The following is a 23,235-nucleotide window of genomic DNA, read 5'->3' as shown; positions in this document are numbered from 1 at the left end:
GTAACCACTGTCCTACACTGTAGCCCTCTTTATTGTTATTTATCTCTTTGTTATATCTTACAAACACTCTTATTCCTCAAAAAGACATAATACTTTGTTATATACTTGTTACCTTTAATAAAAATGAAATACAAAACAAATGTATATATAGTTGTTCTATGTAAACAGCTTTATTCTACAAACCCTATGACTGATGCAGAAATAGATGTAATTATGTCAGTGCGTGTTTTGGAAATAGTCTGCTTGTATCTCTGAATGGTGCCCTGGTCTGTCGTGCAGCTTTATCTTGTATATTGTTTACCCTTTGGCAGCACATGTCATGGTTGTACAACTAAATTGTCATTGTGTTATACGTGACCAATAATGTTAAGTTATTAGTTATGATATGGTGCACAATTTTCCATGTGGACCCCCAAGATAAAATGGATTTGTAACATCGGACTCCTAGATCAGACTCACATTTGTGACCAGTAGAAAAATGCAGATCAAACAAGAAATATGATTTCAGTATTTCATTATCAGGGGTCATGAGTTTCTGCTGAGGACAATTATGGACAGATAAAGTGTGGTGCAAACTAAGGCTGTGTGTGGTGTTAAAGTAACTATTTACAGATGTTTATTTGTATTACAATTTAAATAAACAAGGGTGTAAACAATACAGTGAGTTTTTTTTCCTTAACTTTATAGTAAAAACTGTGGTGGATCTATAGTTGTATTTGGTAACATTTCTAAAATAAGCAGACATTTAAAATAACATGAAGCTTTTCTATAGAAATAAGCAATTGAACTTCAAAAAGAAATGGGCTTTTGGTTATATTTAAAACTTTGATCTGCACATATGGGGCTCTGGGTGATCACTTGGAGCCCCATATGGGATAGCAAATAAACTGGGTAATACAGGGTGGATAAAATTCAATTTAAACCCCCCACAAAATAAAAAAAAAAATAAAAAAAAAATTTTTTTTAAATTAAATCACATTTTTTTAATTTAGATTTTTCTTTTTTAAATTAAAACAGGATTTAAGTTACATTATAATCCAAAGGTTATTCATCCTGAAATATAGATGAGTTTTTATTATATAGCAAGATGCTGTATCTTCGTGGATGTAATGGTTTTTTTTTGGTAAATTAATTCTATTAATCCATTCACAATGTCATGCTCTCCCAGAGGTTTATGTCACATTATTTTGGAAATTTTTCAATCTTGAAGATATTATCACATATTATTGATTTTGTAGTTTTCAAAACTGTAAATTTGTGTCTGCAGAAATAACATTCCCCTTTTTCACAGCAAAATGTTATACAATTAACATACTTGGTAAATAGACCTTAAAGGGACATAATCAAGAAAGATAGAACATACAATTTTCATATTCACTTCTATTATTATCATCACCTGAGTGAGCCTACCTATGCAGGCTTTTAAAAAATGGATACCAAGAGAACAAAGCAAATTAGATAAGAGAAGTCAATTGGAAAATTGTAAAAAAATTGCATGTTCTTTCTGAATCATGAACGTTTAATTTTGACTTTCCTTTCCTTTTTCCATTGCTCCCCTGCAAATCTACGTACACTGACTCAGCCCATACTAAGTTTCAAGAAGCTCACTAAATAGAAGATTGTTTGGAGTAGGATAGATCTGCACAATGATCTAAAAATGAAAAATAATGCTATTGTTTTAGATAAATACAACTATTTATATTGTTAATATTAAAGGGACAGTCAAGAGTCCAAAAAAACACTTTCCTGTTTCAAATAGGGCATGTAATTTTAAACAACGTTCCAATTTACTTTTATCACCACTTTTGCTTTGTTCTCTTGGTATTCTTAGTTGAAAGCTAAACCTAGGAAGGCTCATATGGTAATTTATAAGCCCTTGAAGGCCTTCTCTTATCACATGCTTTTTTATTTGCTTTTCACAACAGGGGAGAGCTAGTTCATGTCAACCATATAGATAACATTGTGATCACGCCCGTGGCTTGTGACAGACACTACGCTAATTGGCTAAAATGAAAGTCAATAGATAATAAATAAAATGTCATGTGATCAGGGGGCTGTCAGAAGATGCTTAGATACAAGTTAATCACAGAGGTAAAAAGTATATTAATATAACAGTGTTGGTTATGCAAAACTGGGGAATGAGTAATAAAGGGATTATCTATGTTTTTAAACAACAAAAATTCTGGTGTTGACTGTCCCTTTAATGTAATAATTTTTCTCCTTCCAATAAAGTACAGGTGAAAAGTTGATCAAATATGAACAATTTACCAATTAAACTTGAGATAGTTCCCCTCCAAATAATTTCATTAATTTCAATGATTTATCTAAGGATATATAACCAATTTAGTAATGGTCTGATATAACTGGAAAAAATCTGAAAACGTATTCTAAAAATGAAAACCATGATTTAAATTGGCCTGGCTGACTAGTGATTTAAATCAAATCTGCAATGGGGTCATCTTATAAACACTTGAGGTGCAGAAGGGGCCTCAAACAGCTCCAAAACTGTGCACCCCAGGGGGTCACATGCAGTCATCATCAGCACTTGATATTGTGTGGGCGACAACTACATGCCACCCTCTGCACTTAGGAGGTTAAACTCTGATTTCTCCTAATATGAGTTTTCTGATGCCTAATAAGAGTTGATTTCCGAGTATAACATTTCCCACATTTAGAACATGAAAATCCTTTCTCCCCTGTATGAATTTTCTGATGCGTAATAAGATTTGATTTCTGAGTAAAACATTTTCGATAGTCAGAACATGAAAATCCTTTCTCCCCTGTATGAATTTTCTGATGCCTAATAAGAGTTGGTTTCAGAGTAAAACATTTCCCACAGTCAGAACATGAAAATGCTTTCTCCCCTGTATGAATTTTCTGATGCCTAATAAGAGTTGGTTTCAGAGTAAAACATTTCCCACAGTCAGAACATGAAAATGCTTTCTGCCCCGTATGAATTTTCTGATGATTAATAAGATTTGATTTCTGAGTAAAACATTTCCCACAGTCAGAACATGAAAATCCTTTCTCCCCTGTATGAGTTTTCTGATGCCTAATAAGAGTTGGTTTCAGAGTAAAACATTTCCCGCAGTCAGAACATGAAAATAGTTTCTCTCCTGTATGAATTCTCTGATGCGTAATAAGATTTGATTTCTGAATAAAACATTTCCCACAGTCAGAACATGAAAATCCTTTCTCCCCTGTATGAGTTTTCTGATGCCTAATAAGAGTTGGTTTCAGAGTAAAACATTTCCCGCAGTCAGAACATGAAAATGGTTTCTCTCCTGTATGTATTTTCTGATGTGTAATAAGATTTGATTTCTGAATAAAACATTTTCCACAGTCAGAACATGAAAATCTTTTCTCCCCTGTATGAGTTTTCTGATGCGTAAGAAGATATGATTTATGAGTAAAGCATTTTCTGCAGTCAGAACATGAAAATGGTTTCTCTCCTGTATGAGCTTTCTGATGATTAATGAGAGTTGATTTCTGAGTAAAACTTTTCCAACAGTCAGAACATGAAAATGGTTTCTCCCCTGTATGAATTTTCTGATGCGTAACAAGATTTTTTTTAAAGTTAAAATATTTCCCACATATAGGACAGGAAAAAGGATTTTCTATGGTATGAATTTTTAGATGTTTAAAAAGATGTGATTTCTTAAAAAAACATTTCCCACATTCCGAACATACATTTCCCATGTGGCTTCTTTGATTTTGAAGAAGATGTAAAGAAGCATCTGTACTCTGATCATGACTAGGATTATTGCAGTTTGTTAATTCACCTGTCAATAAGAAAAACACAATAGGAGTAATGTTATTAATTACATAATAATTTTATAATGAGAACATATAAACTGTTCTGAGTTAGTCAGTCCCTTACACTTGTAGTAGAAACTGTAACAACTAGATCTTTACCCAGTTTCCATGCTAAGGCTTAAGGACAGTTTACTGGACATTAGGAACTAGTTCTAAGAATTCACACTTAGTCAAAGACCAAAATAAATTAAAATGAATGTTGTTTTTCTACCCAATATATCTAGTCCTTTTTAAAATTGTGTTCACAGAAACGTTTAGACTAATCTTTATTACAACTGCTTGTGTTCTTGTGGTTAAAACAAGGATGACTCTAGAACAACAAAAACAAAGAAAATCACCCCAGTATATCGGCAAAATATACAAAATTTTCATCAGAGAGAAGGATCTCACTCATGTGTCCACTACACCTTCTGGGATAATCAGCGGCTCCCCAGCCAACTGTATTACTCAGGCAACTCTGTTATATCATATAGATGAGGAGGATTATTTAGCTAAAAAGGCTTAAAGACCCCAATACAGCAAAACCAATATGATATCAATCTGTGACAAATTTCCAAAATATCATCAAACCACCACAGTTAGTGAGTTTACTGAAAAAAGGTTAAGAGCATTTACATCACAGGAAAGAGGGTTAATATGCAACATAACCCCCCCCCCACTAAATACAGTACAATAGCTTAATTAACAAATGCATAATAAAAAGACAAGGCAATAACACCTCTGAATTTCAAATAAGCAGTACATTTTTTCAGTCAAATTAATTTTTCCTCCCCTTTTTCCACCCCCCATGTATCATCAGCCAATAACAGACTAGTATACGTATACCCTGTGAGCTTGTGCACTTGCTCAGAAGGTGCTTGTTCCCCAAAAAGTGTGTATACAGTGGATATAAAAAGTCTACACACCCCTGTTAAAATGTCAGGTTTCTGTGATATAAGAAAATGACACAAAGATAAATCATTTAAGAACTTTTTCCACCTTTAATGTGACCTATAAACTGTACAACTCAATTGAAAAAAACTGAAATCTTATAGGTAGCGGGAAGAAAAAATATAAAAATAAAATAATATGGTTGAAGCACCTTTTGATTTTATTACAGCACTCAGTGTTTTTGGGTATGAGTCTATCAGCATGGCACATTTTGACTTGGCAAGATTTGCCCACTCTTCTTTCCAAAAACACTCCAAATCTGTCAGATTGCGAGGATATCTCCTGTGCACAGGCCTCTTCAGATCACCCCACAGATTTTCAAATCGGATTCAGGTCTGGGCTCTGGCTGGGCCATTCCAAAACTTTAATCTTCTTCTGGTGAAGCCATTCCTTTGTTGATTTGGATGTATGCTTTGGGTCGTTGTCATGCTGAAAGATGAAGTTCCTCTTCATGTTCAGCTTTCTAGCAGAAGCCTGAAGGTTTTGTGCCAATATTGTCTGGTATTTGGAACTGTTCATAATTCCCTCTAGCTTAACTAAGGCCCCAGTTCCAGCTGAAGAAAAACAGCCCCAAAGCATGATGCTGCCACCACTATGCTTTACTGTGGGTATGGTGTTCTTTTGGTGATGTGCAGTGTTGTTTTTGCGCCAAACATATCTTTTGGAATTATGGCCAAAAAGTTCAACCTTGGTTTCATCAGACCATAACACTTTTTGCCACATGTTTTTGGGAGACTTCAGATGTGTTTTTTCAAAATGTAGCCTGGCTTGGATGTTTTTCTTCGTAAGAAAAGGCTTTCGTCTTGCCACTCTACCCCATAGCCCAGACATATGAAGAATATGGGAGATTGTTGTCACATGTACCACACAGCCAGTACTTGCAATATATTCCTGAAGCTCCTTTAATGTTGCTGTAGGCCTCTTGGTAGCCTCCCAGACCAGTTTTCTTCTCGTCTTTTCATCAATTTTGGAGGGACGTCCAGTTCTTGGTAATGTCACTGTTGTGCCATATTTTCTCCACTTGATGATGACTGTCTTCACTGTGTTCCATGGTATATCTAATGCCTTGGAAATTCTTTTGTACCCTTCTCCTGACTGATACCTTTTAACAATGAAATCCCTCTGATGCTTTGGAAGCTCTCTGTGGACCATGGCTTTTGCTGTGGGATGCGACTAAGAAAATTTCAGGAAAGACCAAATAGAGCAGCTGAACTTTATTTGGGGTTAATCAGAGGCACTTTAAATGATGGCAGGTGTGTACTGACTCCTATTTAACATGATTTTGAATGTGATTGCTTAATTCTGAACACAGCTACATCCCCAGTTATACAACCACATTATTTTAGTTTTTTTTTGTTTTCTTTCCTCCACCTAAAAGATTTCAGTTTGTTTTTCAGTTGAGTTGTACAGTTTATAGGTCACATTAAAGGTGGAAAAAATTCTGAAATTATTTATCTTTGTCTCATTTTTTTACATCACAGAAACCTCACATTTTAACAGGGGTGTGTAGACTTTTTATATCCACTGTATATAAAAACTGTAAAATTTGATAATGGAAGTAAATTGGAAAGTATCTTAAAACTGCATGCTCTATCTGAAAAAAGGTAGAAGAGACAAGAGAAGCACAACACAGGATCTATGTGCAGGGTTAAAAAGATAATTTATTAAAGCCATTAAACGTAGGCAGCCACTTACAAGATCAAAGTAAAAAACAGGCACATCAATACAAAAGTATCATACAGAGGTGGTGGATTACTGCAAGACTGGTTATTGGGTGAATATCTATGGAGCGTTCTTTTCGGCTGCTTGTAAACACAAGCCTTAGTCCAAGTTCAAGCTCGCAAAACCTGCCCGGATTCCACGGTCAAGCAAGTATCTTAGTATGAGGCACTATATAGTGCTAATAAGAATGGAGATCTACAACCCTTGGCTGTCCCACTCCTAGTACAAGTGGTGGGTATATTAGCCTCACAGGTAAAAAGTTTACTCTAAAGAAACTCCTTGACGTACATTTAATTCCGTATATGACAAAACTTTTTCCAGAGTTCAAGTGGCTATTGAAAATGTTCCGTTGCATATGGAACGAAACGTACGTCGAATTCGTGAGTGTCTGCGTGGGTGTGCGCAAATTCGCGGCTGTCTATGCTTGAATTGGCGGGTGTGCGCATATTTGCAGTGTGCAAATTCATGGGTGTCTGTGCGGGTGTGTGCGTGTGCGGCTGACGTGCACAACACATTCCCGGCTCCTGACAGATGGGGGAGTGTTCTGTGGCTACACCCTTGTCTCCCATAGGTGTTCAGGTGACTCCTGCACCTGCATAACCTGAGCAACGGGGGCATTCCTGGCCCTTGCAGGGTTTAAAGCCTGGACAGCCCTCTCACTCACTGCCGAGTTATTCTGTTGGCTGATTCACAGAGACTAACCACATATCCTGTTTCCTTAACTCGTATTCTGGATTTCCCTGGCTTTTGAACTTTGTCTTGTTTTTGATGTTGCTTCTTTTCTGTCTGCCCTGACCTTGAATACTCCTGACTTCGATCTCTGCTACAACCCTTGTCTGTTGTGACACCTTGGACTTTGTCTATTTATTGTTCTCTGCCACTGGGTTCTGGTCCTGTTTTGGGAAGTTTATCTTCCTGTTACATAATAACTCAGCCTTACCATGAAACCGATATGACGTAAGCCATTCAGGAGTTGCAAGCAAGCCATGAGATCCTGTTGCATAGAGAAAGAGAGACCGGGAGCAGCGATCTGCTGCAGCAGCATTAACCCCCTCTCCTCCTCAACCATCTGAGGCCTCTGTATCTGAGCCCGCTTTTGCCCTATCTGAGAAGTTCACAGGCAAGCGCTCCGACTACCATGCCTTTGTCACCTCTTGTGAGCTACTGTTTTCACCCAAGCCTTGTACCTATACCACGGACTTTCTCAAAGTGCGCACTGCCATCTCCCTGCTGCCTGGTCATCCACAGACATGGGCTCATCAATTGCTGCATACTAGAAGTCCTATCTCTGAGACTTAAGAGTCCTTCATAATGTCAATGAACACCCTCTACGATGATCCTGTCAGACGATCTATGAATGTGATTAAATAATATATATACACATATTATTATTTAATATATATAGATGGTTGTATAAACCAAATAATTCATTTTATTTGTAAAACTTCAAATATGACTGTGTGTAATTTAACACCCACATCTTTTGAGTACACAAGATATAAGCCTGTGTCCCAATCGTCAAAAGGAATTGTTTTCAAAGTAATCTTAGAAAAGACAATTGGCCTAGTTAATCTCAGACTGTCATTTCAAAGAAAGGCAAATTGCTTCAAAAGAAATGACCATGTATATTTTGTATATCATAAATCTTGGATCAAGTGTGAGGATTCCCTTTCCTGATTACAATCCATTCAGGTGAGATCAAAGAAAAGACATATGGTCTAATCAGATCAGGCAGTTATTTTGAAAGAAGATGTCACCATGTGGCTGCTCTGTTTGAAGTTGATTTCCCAAGATAATGATAACTTATCAGACCCTGGTAAATAAACAGACATGGCCCGTAGTGTATGCAAAAATATTAAGGGCCCCCTATTGTGTTTGAATACACGAAACTCAGACATACGTCTGGGGGAGGATAAAACCAAGCAGAGACACATATGACATTACAGCCTGCATAATTTAAATAATATATAAAAATATTTAATCTGCTGTATTTTATATGAATATAAGGAGATGCTCAAATTAACATGGCCTGAGAGATAAGATTTTAGCATGTCTTAACCTATGTATATATTTTTTTTTCCTTTTTAACATAGAATATCTTAAGGATTGAAAATGTCTCAAAATTAATAACACTATTATTTTTATTCCAGATCTGCATATGGTATTGCCATGCATTCAAATATGCATTAGAAATATGAAATACATTGCGTTCCTATTGAGATACAATACAATACCAGGATACTAAATGCTATTTTAAATGGATTTCATGCTAATCATTAGCAGTATAAATTCTTTATTAATATGATTATTAAAAATATGCTTATGTCTGATATTGAAGTGATCAGAGAAAATAGCACTATATGATCCTATGAATATTAAACACATAGTTTATTAATATCAAATTATAGTGTACATATTAAAAATATACAATTTGTAATTTTCTGTTAGCAGTATAAAATGAAACTGTTTGTCTGCTGCCCCCGATGGCCAAAATCCAGCATTACAGCCAGAAGGCCTTTGGCTGTTAAAAATGAAATTCCCCAGGGCGAATCCATGCTCAGCTCCGAGGGCGAATCACAGATCAGATTCCGTAAGGGCCTCCCATATTCTCACCAATGATTAAGCTAATATAAGCTGTATGCAAGAGGAGAGAGAGGTGGTCTGACTTTGCTGGAGGACTGGTAACTGAGAAAAATTGGCTGCGTTGAAATACAGTTACTATAAGCAAAATTTGGCTACCTTCTTATGATCCATATTGTAAATACACTTATTCTCATATGAGGTGGAACAAAAAGTTTTGGAAACTGAATTATCGATTTGATCATTTTGGTGAAGTATACGCGATTGTTAAATATATATATAATATTTAAATCAAAAGATAGTTATTGATTATATCTAAACTGCAATTAGCAGATTTAAAAGAACAATTGTATTTTAACCTTGTATTTTATAGCCTATGTATTGTAAAACTAATCATAAATGCTAAGGAGTTATCTTTGCAAATATATATATTTAGAAGCTAATATCTTGGAATCTCATTGTGTTAATTGAATGAAATTCAATTGTGAATAAGGCTAGTTATAAAGTTACAATTTGGTTTGCTTTGTAAAGAGTATTGCAACAGTTTAAACACTGTATAGTTTGACTCATATTCTGGTTCCTACAGATATATTTCAATGTGTTTATAAATATTAACTAATAAAAAGAACTTAGAAATTTTATATTAATTTTATGGTTTTGTATATGCATTTTATTGGGGTTTAGTTTAAAGGATAATTATTAAACATATTGTATTATAACCCGGCCATATACTGACAATCCATTACGTTCCGCCATAGCATGGAACACCCTCCGGTCCCTGAGACAGGGGAAAAAAGACCAGTAGAGGAATACATAATGGAGTTCTGTGAAGTCGCTCCTGATACTGCCCTCAATGAAATAGACCAGTTCCGCCTCGGATTGAACTATCACCTGAAGGATGAGCTAGCAAGGATTGGAGTTCCTGCCACCCTAGAGTGGTTGATCCTGGCTGTCACACAATTAGATTGTCGCTTCCGTGAGAGACAGCAAGAAAAACAATGCTCCTTACCACCACTGCCTCAATGTTATCACTCCTTTCATCCTTCTGCTACCATTACATCTCCTTCAGTTGGAACTGAAGAACAAGGTTAACCGATGCAGATTGGCTTGGTCCGTCTGCCACTGACAGTTGAGACGTACACTCCACCTCTGCTTCTACTGTGCTAAGTGTGGCCATGTTCTAAAAGTCTGTCCTGCAAGATATCAGGTGGGTATGTCACGACTTTAAGCCATCTGTCTCAACCTTCCTATATATAATAACTCCTTTCACCTTACCATTTCTGTCGTCCTACTGCTGGAAAATAAGTCCACCAAGCTGACTGCCATCGTGGATTACGGAGCCAGTAGCCGTTTCCTGGATGCTACGCTTGCCTCCCAGCTTTCTGTACCTACTCATATCAAAACACACCCTTCTCTGTTACATATAGTGGATGGTAGTACACTGAAGACCGGTCCTGTCATCTTGGAGTCACATCCATTGCTGCTCCGAATTGGGAAGGAACACCAAGAACACATCGTATGGGACATTGTGCCACACATCATATAGGACATTGTTCCTTCTCCTTTCTTCCCGGTTATCTTGGGAATCACCTGGCTAAAGAAACAAAACCCATTTGTGGACTGGGTAACCGGTAAACTGACCTCCTCGCCTTCTTGTGTTACCTTCTGTCTACGTTCTTCCTCTGCAACGCCTGCTCATATTGCTTCTACCATAGGATGTACCTTGCCCTCAATATATATATATATATATATATATATATATAGTATAAGGCCTATGCAGATTTTTTTTTTTAGAAAAAGGGTGCTGATAAGGTACCTCCTCACAGGCCTTATGACTGTCCTATTGACCTGATGCCTGGAGCACCCTTGCCCTATGGAAGTCTGTCAGGGATTTTTCCCTGTTTTGTTTGCCATGTGCTGCTGGCAGCCATTTTACTCACTTCTCTTTCTGACTCTGGTGCATACTGTGTGATACTGCTCATTTCCTGCACTTCCTTTTATGGCCAGACTGGATTACATCATCCGTGTGAGACAGGATGCAGTCTCATAATTGTGATGTCATCACTTACTATTTAAAGGGCCTCTGTTCAGTATGCTTTGCCCTTGCGTTGTCTCAGACGTGTTTGTAAAAGCTCCTGTGTATTATCTGGCTGTCTGACGTCCCTCCTGGTTCCTGATCCCTGGCTTTTACCCGACTCTGTTGTTCTCCTTGTCCCTGATTCCGGCTCGCCTGACTACTCGCTTTGGCTCCTGACTCGGCTCGTCTGACTACCAGCTCTGGTTTTGATTCCTGGCTTGTTATTTGACTTGTGGACTTTTTATTATTTTTTGCTATTAATTAAGGTGTGATTATTTTTGCACTTCTCGTCTCAGTCTGATTCCTGGCATCCTGAAATTACGCAAGGGCCATGAATCCTGATGGTGCTAATAATCCACCTTTACCTGCCATAATTTCCAGGATGGATGAACAGGATCACCGCTTGGATCAATTTGCACTAGCTCTGCAAACCCTGCTGACTCGCACTGCACATCTGGACATAAATGTCCCGCAAGTTATGGCTGCTCCTGTTTCCGCTGCTGCACCTAGTCCTACCAGGAGCATGTCCGGTTCTGCACCTCTACCTCAGCGATATGAAGGCGATCCTAATCAGTGCAGAGGGTTTTTGAACCAGGTGGGCATTTACTTTGAGATGTTACCTCAGGCGTTTCCCTCTGACAGAGCTAAGGTGGGATTTCCCATCTCGTTACTCTCTGACATAGCTCTTGCCTGGGCTAATCCCTTGTGGGAGACTAATAAACGTGTGATTTCAAATTACCCTGAATTTGTGGCCTCCTTTCGAAGGGTATTTGATGTTCCGGCTCGCTCCTCCTCTGCTGCTAAACGACTCATGTCCACTCAGCAAGGTACAAGATCTGTTGCTCAGTATGCCATTGAGTTCTGTACGCTTGCCGCAGAGGTAGGTTGGAACAATGAAGCCCTTGTTGCCGCCTTCTTTCATGGGCTCTCTGATGCGATTAAAGACGAAGTTGCTGCCAGAGATTTACCAGAGGATCTCAAGGCATTGGTGTCTTTTATGATCCTAATTGAGATCAGACTCAGACAGAGGCACTCTTTCAAGGAGCGCTTGCGGAAGCCTCCTTTTCCGTTGTCTCCTACGTCTTCATTCCCACCCATGCATCCCTCTCCTCCCATGCCTCCTGGTCCCGAGTCACCAGGTACTGCTGAGCCAATGCAGTTGGGATTCACGCTTCTCTCCGTGGAGGAGAGGGCCTTTAGGAGGCGGGAGGGGCTCTGCCTCTATTGTGGATTACAGGGCCACCTTTAGAAGTATTGTCCTACACGGCCGGGAAACGCTCACACCTAAGGTCCTGTCGGGGGCAGACCTTGGGTGGTTTATCCTCGTCCCCGGAACCGCTAAAGGAGAAACCTTTGGTCACGGTTGTCCTTTCCTGGGTGGACTCCTCCATAGTCACCCAGGCTCTTGTTGACTCCGGTGCTGCGGGCTATTTCATTGACAGTGCTTTTGTATCGAAGCACTCATTCCTGTTTTGCCTCGGTCCGCTCCGCTTGCTATTTGAGGCCATTGATGGCAGGCCCCTTCAGCCCGCACTCATTACTCACGAAACTGCTTCGTTATCCATGGCTGTTGGGGCTCTCCATTTTGAAACCCTCCAGTTCCAGGTGATAAACTCTCCACATTTTTCGGTTGTTCTGGGTTATCCCTGGCTCCAAAAGCATAATCCTAGTCTCGACTGGCGCAGGTCCGAAATTTTGTCGTGGTCTCTGCAATGTATTTCCACTTGTCTTCGGAAACCAGTTAAAGTCTTGTGCACGTCTTCGGTATCTCAATTGCCAGAGGAGTACCGAGAGTTCCTAGACGTTTTTGACAAGGTGCGTGCCGGTATGTTGCCTCCTCACCGGTCTTACGATTGTGCCATAGACCTGCAACCCGGAGCCATTCCTCCTCGGGCCGGGTTTACCCTCCGTCTGTTGCGGAGAATTGTGCTATTAAGGAGTATGTTGCTGATGCTCTGTCGCGGGGGATAATCTGCAAATCCTGCTCTCCTGCAGGAGCTGGCTTCTTCTTTGTGAAGAAAAAGGGTGGTGAGTTAAGACCATGCATTGATTATAGGGGTCTTAATCGTCTTACCATTAAGAATGCTTATGCTATTCAGCTCATTACAGAACTCTTTGACCGCCTCAAGGGAGCTACGGTCTTTACTAAACTTGATTTGAGAGGAGCGTACAATCTCGTTAGAATCAAGGAGGGCCACAAATGGAAAACAGCATTTAACACCAGGAGCGAGCATTATGAGTATCTTGTAATGCCTTTTGGCCTATGTAATGCTTCTGCTGTTTTCCAGGAATTTATTAATGATGTCCTACGACATATGTTGCAACAGTTTGTTGTGGTGTACTTAGACGACATCCTCATACACTCACCCACACTTGAGGCTCATCGTTCTGATGTTACACGGGTTCTTCAGAGACTATGTGACAACGGCCTGTTTTTTAAACTCGAGAAATGTGAGTTCCATCAGAATCAAGTAACCTTCCTAGGTTATGTTATCTCCGTTGCAGGGTTCTCCATGGATCCTGACAAATTATCTGCAGTTCTGCAGTGGCCTCGCCCAGTTGGACTTCGGTCTATTCAACGTTTTTTGGGGTTCGCCAATTACTATAGAAAGTTTATTAAAAACTTTTCTTCCTTGGTCAAACCTATCACAGACATGACCCATAAAGAGAATGATCCACTCCATTGGTCACCTTCTGCCATTAAGGCCTTTGATAGTCTTAAGACTGCCTTTGCTGCCGCTCCAGTTCTGGCTCATCCTAACCCTGTCCTGCCTTTCGTTCTTGAGGTCGATGCATCTGAGACTGGAGTAGGTGCCCTCTTGTCTCAACGTCCTATGCCTGACGGTTCCTTGCATCCGTGTGGTTTCTTCTCTAAGAAATTGTCTCCAGCGGAGTGCAATTATGAAATTGGCGACAGGGAATTACTGGCCATAATTTTGGCACTCAAGGAATGGAGGCATCTACTCGAGGGTACTAGCGATCCAGTGCTCATTCTTACTGACCACAAGAATTTAACTTATCTATCTGAAGCAAAACGTTTGTCACCCCGACAGGTCAGATGGGCACTATTTTTGTCTCGGTTTATTTATGTGGTCTCCTACCTGCCTGGTAGTAAGAATGTTAGGGTTGATGCCCTCTCTCGACAATTTTCCCCTCTGTCCAAGGAGGAGTCTGTACCTACTCCTGTTATACCTCCTGACCATATTTTGGCTACCATACGTACTAATTTGACTTCTCCCTTGGGGGAGGAAATCCTGGCTGCACAAACCAATGCACCTCCTCAGAAACCTAGTGGTAAGTGTTTTGTTTCTGAGAATCTTCAAACTAAACTTTTGCACACTTACCACTATCCTAAAGCCGCAGGTCATCCAGGCAAGAACCAAATGATTTGGTCTGTCACTCGACAATTCTGGTGGCCAGGTCTTCGTTCTGATGTTGCTGCGTATGTTGCCTCCTGCTCAGTTTGTTCACAGAATAAGACTCCGCGACGTCTTCCTGTGGGTCTTCTTCAACCTATTGCTAATGGTGAGCGTCCTTGGACATATCTTTCCATGGACTTCATTGTCGAGCTCCCTGTTTCCAATGGCAATACTGTTATCCTTATGGTGGTTGACAGTTTTTCTAAAATGTCACATTGCATTCCCTTGAAGAAGTTGCCTACCGCTAAGGAGCTTGCTTCAATTTTTGGTGTTCCTTTTGTGCTCAAATGGGGATCCAGCTTTCTTTCTCCTCGGCATATCACCCTCAATCCAATGGGGCTGCGGAACGGTCTAATCAAGCTCTGGAACAGTTCCTCCGTTGCTATGTCTCAGATCACCACAATAATTGGTCTGAACTGTTACCTTGGGCAAAGTTTGCTCGTAATAGTGCTATTAATGCTTCCTCCAAGTTATCCCCGTTCATGGCTAATTATGGGTTTCAACCATCCTTGTTGCCCAATTCATTCATGTCTCAGGGTATTCCGGCTTTGGAGGAGCATCTCCGGAAACTCCGTTCCACGTGGGTGCAGATTCAGGATTGCCTTCATTGTTCTATGCAGCGCCAAAAGTTCCAGGCTGATCGTAGGCGTCTGCCCACGCCTTCCTACCAGGTTGGTGAGAGAGTTTGGCTGTCCTCCCGCAACTTGAACCTTTGTGTGCCTTCCAATAAACTGGCTTCCCGTTATGTTGGTCATTTTCGAATAGTCCGACGGGTCAATCCTGTGGCCTATGCTCTTGACCTTCCTCCTGCAGTGCGCATCTCCAATGTTTTTCATGTCTCCCTCTTGAAACCATTGTTTTGTAATAATGTTTACCACTGTGTTGCCTCGTCCCCGTTCTATCTTTGTTGACAACCATGAGGAGTATGAGGTCAGCAGCATTATTGACTCTCGTATGTCCAGGGGCCGCGTACAGTATTTGGTTCACTGGAGGGGCTACGGTCTGGAGGAGCGTTCATGGGTTCCCTCCTCTGATGTTCATGTTCCCGCCTTCCTCCATGCCTTCCATGCCTGTTTCCCTAATAAGCCTTTTGTCCTCCCGCGGGGGAGGGGTCGTTGAGGGGAGGGTACTGTCAGGGTTTTTTCCGTTTTGTTTGCCATGTGCTGCTGCCAGCCATTTTACTCACCTCTCTTTCTGACTCTGGTGCATACTGTGTGATGCTGCTCATTTCCTGCACTTCCTTTTATGGCCAGACTGGTTTACATCATCCGTGTGAGACAGGATGCAGTCTCATAATTGTGATGTCATCACTTATTATTTAAAGGGCCTCTGTTCAGTATGCTTTGCCCTTGCGTTGTCTCAGACCTGTTTGTAAAAGCTCCTGTGTATTACCTGGCTGTCTGACGTCCCTCCTGGTTCCTGATCCCTGGCTTGTACCTGACTCTATTGTTCTCCTTGTTCCTGATTCCGGCTCGTCTGACTACTCGCTTTGGCTCCTGACTCGGCTCGTCTGACTACCAGCTCTGGTTTTGATTCCTGGCTTGTTATTTGACTTATGGACTTTTTATTATTTTTTGCTATTAATAAAGGTGTGATTATTTTTGCACTTCTCGTCTCAGTCTGATTCCTGGCATCCCGACAACGTCTCTATTCCCTGTCAGAGCAAGAATCCAAGATACTGAAAGAATACATAGAGAAGAACTTGGCCAAAGGGTTCATTTGTCCCTCTACATCACCATTTGGTGCCAGCATATTCTTCATAGGGAAGAAACACGGTGGTCTCAGACCCTGCGTGGATTACAAGGCTTTCAATGCCATAATGGTGAAGAACCGCTATCCGTTACTTCTTATTCCTGAATTGCTCGACAGAATAAAGGATGCACAGATCTTCACTAAGATTGAACGCAGGAGGGCCTACAACCTTGTCAGAGTGAAGGATGGACATGAATGGAAGACTGCATTGCATTCCCATTACGGCCACTTTGAGTACACCATTATGCCCTTTAGGCTCTGTAACTCCTGGCAACATTACAATACTTCATCAATGATGTCTTCATAGATCTCTTGGATACCTTTCTTATCTGGATGACATCTTCATGTTCTCCCCTCTCTAATTTCTACAGATGGTTCATCCTAGGGATCTTCTCCATATGCACCCCTATTACAGCCCTGACTAAAACGGGCACCTATTTCACCTTGACTTCAGCTGCACAACATGCCTTTGATAACCTGAAAGAACCATTTACGCAAGCCCCTATACTTAAACAACCAAACGTAGCAAGTACCTTTTATCTGGAAACAGATGCCTCAGATCAGCGTTTGGAGCTGTTCTGTGACAGAAAACAGGAGAGAAAGACCTGCTCCACTCAGTAACCTATTATTCCCTTAAACTGACCAGTGACAAACGCAACTATGATGTAGGCAAGAGGGAATTACTGGCCATCAAAACAGCACTAGAGGATGGAGACACTGGCTCGAAGGTGCTATGTATCCTGTGGTAGTATATACTGACCACAGAAACCTTAAATACCTGAAAAAAGCAAAAAGATTCCGTAAAAGATAAGCCCGATGGGCCCTCTTCTTCTCTCACTTTGACCTACAGAGAACGTTCTGTCCGGGCTCCAAAAACGGGAAGGCAGACGCCTTGTCTTATATGTATGCCATTGAGGAGGCTCCTTCCGCTGACATACAAAAAACCATACTGTCCTCTTCCTTCGTCCTGACCACTCACCAATCACTGATAGAGGCCATCAAAGTATCCAGTGAAACTGTAGCAGCTGAAGCCTCCCATCTTCTGGTAATCAATTACCTGTGTCTCTACCAACAATGTATCTTATGTACCCATTGACCATTGCCTTGTTGTTATGCAGCATCACCATGATAATCCCATGGTGGGCCATCGTGGTATCCACAATACTATTGAACTCACACAAAGACACTTCTGGTGGTCTTCCATGACTTCGGACATCCGCTCCTTTGTTTCCTCCTGTTCTGTTTGTGCTCGCAACAAGAAACCATCCTCCAGACCAGCAGGGCTGATACAATCATTACCTGTCTAGACACATCCATGGAGGGACATCTCCATAGATTTTATAGTCAACGTACCTCCATCCCAACGACACAACACCATTATGGTGGTTGTAGACAGATGCACTAAAATGGTGCACTTCATACCAGTTGTCGGTCTCCCTCCAGCACGTCAGACCTCTGAACTATTCATCCAACATATATTCCGGCTTCATGGTGTACCCAAATCTATTGTATCTGACCATGGCACACAGTTCACCTACCGGTTCTGGACCCAGTTCTGCAGGAGCCTCTGTATCTGCCTGTCCACTGCCTACCACCCTCAGTCAAATGGACAGGCAGAGAGGACTAATCAGACCCTTGAGCAGTACCCTCCACTGCTTTTCTACTTATCTGCAAGAGAACTGGAAAGAGCAGCTACCCCTTGGAGAGTTTGCATACAATAACCAAAAACTTGAATTAAGTTTACCAGATAATTTTCTTTTCTTCTGTACGGGGAGAGTCCACAGCTGTATTCATTACTTTTGGGAATACAGAACCTGGCCACCAGGAGGTGGCATAGACATCCCAGCCAAAGGCTTAAATACCTACCCCACTTCCCTCATGCCCCAGTCATTCTGCTGAGGGAACAAGGAACAGTAGGAGAAATATCAGGGTGAAATGGTACCAGAAGAACAATTAAAAAAAGAATTTAGGGCAGCACAACAGAAAAAAACACAGGCGGTGAGCTGTGGACTCTCCCGTACAGAAGAAAAGAAAATTATCTGGTAAGCATTATTCAAGTTTTTCTTCTTAATACGGGGAGAGTCCACAGCTACATTCATTACTTTTGGGAAATCAATACCCAAGCTATAGAGGACACTGAATGCTAATGGGCGGTTAAATAAAAAAGGCGGCCCATTCTCAGGGCACCACAGCCTGCCACAACCCAATCTCCCGGAAAAAAAAACTGCTTCAACAGAAGCAAAAAGAACAAAAATAGTAGGAAGACAAAGTAACTGCCCCCCAATTAGAACCATAAGAGCCCATGCCAGAGACCACACAGAAATCACTGGTCTCAAACTGAGCAAAAAAAGCCTCTGAGGTGACAAGAGTCCCACTGTCTCCAAGGCATGCAAAAAAAAAACCTCCATGACCAATGACAAGGGGAACAACCAAAACTCCCAACACCATACTCTTCCTAACTAGGAAGAAAAGGCAAAGTCTGCTAAAGAAGTCTGAAAGGAACTCCAGGCACAATCCCAGAAAAACAGGGACAGAGGGAAAAGAGGGAAAACAGAGGGAAATGCCCCTTGCATAAACTGAAAAAGAACTCCCTAGACGAAATCCCATAAGGAGAGAGCGGACTTCAAGGCTGCAAGACAGACAAGGAGACAGAGAATGACCTACAGACTGTGTAGGTCAATGAAAAGAAAAACTGAAGACCACCTCCTACATGTATAGCAAAGATCCAATGTAAAGCCTTAACAAGAACCAAAGTCCTAGAAAGGACAAAAAGTAGAACATAACTACCTGACCATAGTCAGCGTCCTAGCACAGAGGAACTGAACACCCATAGGTCATAAACCTTCAGGAAACAGAATTGCAATATCCATTTATGCTACAGCTGAAATCCGTAGCCTTACGTCTGTAAGGCAGCCAGACTAAACGTCAAGCAAAATAACTAGCTGGCTAAGACAGAACTAGATAGCAAACCTGCACCAGGACACCCTGGAAAGGAACAAGAGAAAAAACTCAAGATGAAATAAGACACACAGGAACTACCTCAGGAGGACCCTACTAGTATAAACGCAGAAGACCAGATCCTCAAAATTAGAAAAGCGATAGAAGGATCCCAGGAAGAATCAGAAAAGACTCCCAGAAAAAAACCTTCTCCCACTTCTCTGAAAGTGAGAAATCACAAACCGCCCCAGTACATTCAAAGGTAACTTTCCCAGGACCGGGAAAGCTGTATCCTATACTAGAGACTGGATCGAACCATCCAAAAGCTATGAAAATCTGGAATACAGATTAAACATAAAGCCAAGTCAAAGACTCGGACTAGGCTAAAACCGGACACCCAGAATCAAAAGTTGGATCCAAACCAATAACCCTTGAGTTACAAAGCCACAAAGCTACATTGGCTGCTAGGTTAACCACCCACAAAGGTCCAAAGGAAAAATGCAGGACCCAATAGAGACTTTAACTCAAACCTAGAAATTAGAGACTGTTTGAGAGCTCAAAACAGTCTCTAAAGATCCCCCCTGGAAACAACCCCAGGGCTCCAATCTAAAACCAACGCAAGGGATGGAAGGATGAATGAGCATCCTAAAATCTCCTAGTAGGCAATGGGAAACCCCAAACTGACCATAATCAGGAGCAACCGGAACACAGAAAGGAGATACTGCATAACCCCCCCCCCCAGATTCCAAAATGATCTAGAATTAGAATGAGGATACTGAAAGAGATACAGTCAATAAGAACCGGATCTCCTCAACAAGATGACAGGAAAAATTCCTCCCCCCAAAAAGGGGTAGAGAGAACCATACATCGTTCCTCAGGAAGGAGGAGAAATAAGGTCTGCCTAGAGAGATTGAACCAATATAGGACACTCAAACCCATATTAGCGCACCGATAGAGGGGGAACATTCTATACCCACCACACAAGGTCCCGGAAAAGACTCCAGTAAGTCCCCTGATCCCCCCTACAGCAGGAGGGGAAAACTTTAGCTCCCGCCCGCCGGCCCTCAGGAACCCCAAAGAATACTGCCGTAGCAGGATTCATACTCCCAGCTAACCAGCCAGCTATGCGGGGAAGGAACTCTTAGGCCACTTAGACCTGCCAACGATCTAACATCGGACGCCCAACTAAGATGATGAAAACTAGGACCAGCCTGACATCTAGGATAGTAGAAGGGCCTCCTCTAGACCGGAGGAACAAGAAAACAACCTCTTAACAAGAAGTAAAAGGAAATTTATGCTTGCATGATAAATTGATTTCATCTACGATACGACGAGTCCACGGATTTCATCCTTACTTGTGGGATATTATCCTCTTGCTAACAGGAAGTGGCAAAGAGCACCACAGCAGAGCTGTATATATAGCTCCTCCCTTCCTCTCCACCCCCAGTAATTCGACCAAAGGTTTTAGGAAGAGAAAAGAAAAGCTAAAAGGTGCAGAGGTGACTGAAGTTGTAAATAATAAAAAATATAATCTGTTTTAATTTGACAGGAAGGGCCGTGGACCCGTCGTATCGTAGAAGAAATCAATTTATCAGGTAAGCATAAATTTCCTTTTCTTCTACAAGATACGATGAGTCCACGGATTTCATCCTTACTTGTGGGATACAATACCAAAGCTACAGGACACGGATGAAAGGGAGGGACAAGACAGAGACCTAAATGGAAGGCACCACTGCTTGAAGAACTTTTCTCCCAAAAACAGCCTCAGAAGAAGCAAAAGTATCAAATTTGTAAAATTTGGAAAAAGTCTGAAGTGACGACCAAGTCGCAGCCTTACAAATCTGTTCAACAGATGCATCGTTTTTAAAGGCCCATGTGGAAGCCACATCCCTAGTAGAATGAGCCGTAATTCTTTCAGGAGGCTGCTGTCCAGTAGTCTCATATGCCAGGCAGATGATACTTCTCAGCCAAAAAGAAAGGCCTAGATTTAGAGTTTTGTCAGTAAAGACCCGCGGTGCTAACGCTGCTTTTTTTTCCAGCGCACCCTTAAGACAACGCTGGTATTTAGAGTTGTCTGAATGGCTGCGTTAGCCTCAGAAAAGGGAGCGTTGAGCATAATTTAGCTCCACTTTAACCCTCAATACCAGCGTTGCTTAAGTCAGCGGTAAGCTGGAAAAACGTGCTTGTGCACGATATCCCCATAGGAAACAATGGGGCAGAGCTGGCTGAAAAAAAATCTAACACCTGCAAAAAAGCAGCGTTCAGCTCCTAACGCAGCCCTATTGTTTCCTATGGGGAAACATTATCTAAGTCTACACCTAACACCCTAACATGAACCCCGAGTCTAAACACCCCTAATCTTACACTTATTAACCCCTAATCTGCCGCCCCCGCTATCTCTGACACCTGCATTATATTATTAACCCCTAATCTGCCGCTTCGGACACTGCCGCAACCTACATTATAGCTATGAACCCCTAATCTATTGCCCCTAAATTCGCCGACCCCATATTATATTTATTACCCCCTAATCACCCCCCCCAACGTCGCCGCCACCTACCTACACTTATTAACCCCTAATCTGCCGAACGGACCTCGCCGTCACTATAATAAATGTATTAACCCCTAAACCACCGCACTCCCGCAAACACTATAATAAATAGTATTAACCCCTAATCTGCCCTCCCTAACATCGCCGCCACCTACAAATATTAACCCCTAATCTGCCGCCCCCAACGTCGCCGCTACTATAATAAAGTTATTAACCCCTAAACCTAAGTCTAACCCTAACCCCCCCCTAAGTTAAATATAATTTAAATTAATCTAAATAAATTTACTATAATTAAATAAATTATTCCTATTTAAAACTAAATACTTACCTATAAAATAAACCCTAATATAGCTACAATATAGTTACATTGTAGCTATTTTAGGATTTATATTTATTTTACAGGCAACTTTGTATTTATTTTAACTAGGTACAATAGCTTTTAAATAGTTAATAACTATTTAATAGCTACCTAGTTAAAATAATTACAAAATTACCTGTAAAATAAATCCTAACCTAAGTTACAAATACACCTAACACTACACTATCAATAAATTAATTAAATAAATTAACTACAATTAGCTAAACTAAAATACAATTAAATAAACTAATCTATAATACAAAAAAAACAAAACACTAAATTACAGAAAATAATTTTTTTTACAAGAAGTTTAAACTAATTACACCTAATCTAAGCCCCCTAATAAAATAAAAAAGCCCCCCAAAATAATAAAATGCCCTACCCTATTCTAAATTACAAAGTAATCAGCTCTTTTACCAGCCCTTAAAAGGGCCTTTTGCAGGGCATTGCCCCAAAGTAATCAGCTCTTTTACCTGTAAAAAAAAATACAACCCCCCCAACATTAAAACCCACCACCAACATACCCCTACTCTAACCCACCCAAACCCCCCTTAAATAAACATAACACTAACCCCCTGAAGATCTCCCTACCTTGAGTCGTCTTCACTCAGCCGAGCCGAATTCTTCATCCAAGTGGAGCAAGAAGATGTCCTCCATCCGGTAGAAGTCTTCATCCAAGCGGGGCAAGAAGAGGTCCTCCATCCGGTAGAAGTCTTCATCCAAGCAGGGTCTTCTATCTTCATCCATCTGGAGCGGAGCCATCTTCCAGCCAGCCGACGCGAAGCCATCCTCTTCAACCGACGGACTAACGATGAATGACGGTTCCTTTAAGGGACGTCATCCAAGATGGCGTCCCCCGAATTCAGCCAATCGAATTGACCTTGCATTCTATTGGCTGTTCCGATCAGCCAATAGAATGCGAGGTTAATCCGATTGGCTGATTGGATCAGCCAATCGGATTGAACTTCAATCTGATTGGCTGATTGAATCAGCCAATCAGATTTTTCTTACCTTAATTCCGATTGGCTGATAGAATCCTATCAGCCAATCGGAATTCGAGGGACGCCATCTTGGATGACGTCCCTTAAAGGAA

At 41.1% G+C, this 23,235-nt stretch overlaps 1 protein-coding gene across 1 annotated transcript in view; it reads right to left on the bottom strand.

Moving 5' to 3' along the window:
- Positions 1-963: 963 nt before the first annotated feature.
- Positions 964-23,235, bottom strand: part of LOC128657304 (gastrula zinc finger protein XlCGF26.1-like) — a 128,242-nt gene continuing 105,970 nt past the window's right edge. The window contains exon 10 of the mRNA XM_053711596.1: positions 964-3,782. Coding sequence (XP_053567571.1) covers positions 2,587-3,782 — 1,196 coding nt within the window. The 3' untranslated portion in view covers positions 964-2,586. The remainder of the gene's footprint in view (positions 3,783-23,235) is intronic.

The sequence above is a fragment of the Bombina bombina genome, chromosome 4 (assembly GCF_027579735.1).
Source record: "Bombina bombina isolate aBomBom1 chromosome 4, aBomBom1.pri, whole genome shotgun sequence".
NCBI classification, from domain to species: domain Eukaryota; kingdom Metazoa; phylum Chordata; class Amphibia; order Anura; family Bombinatoridae; genus Bombina; species Bombina bombina.
Note: the sequence above shows the minus strand (reverse complement) of the source record. Positions and strands in the feature narration are given on the sequence as shown.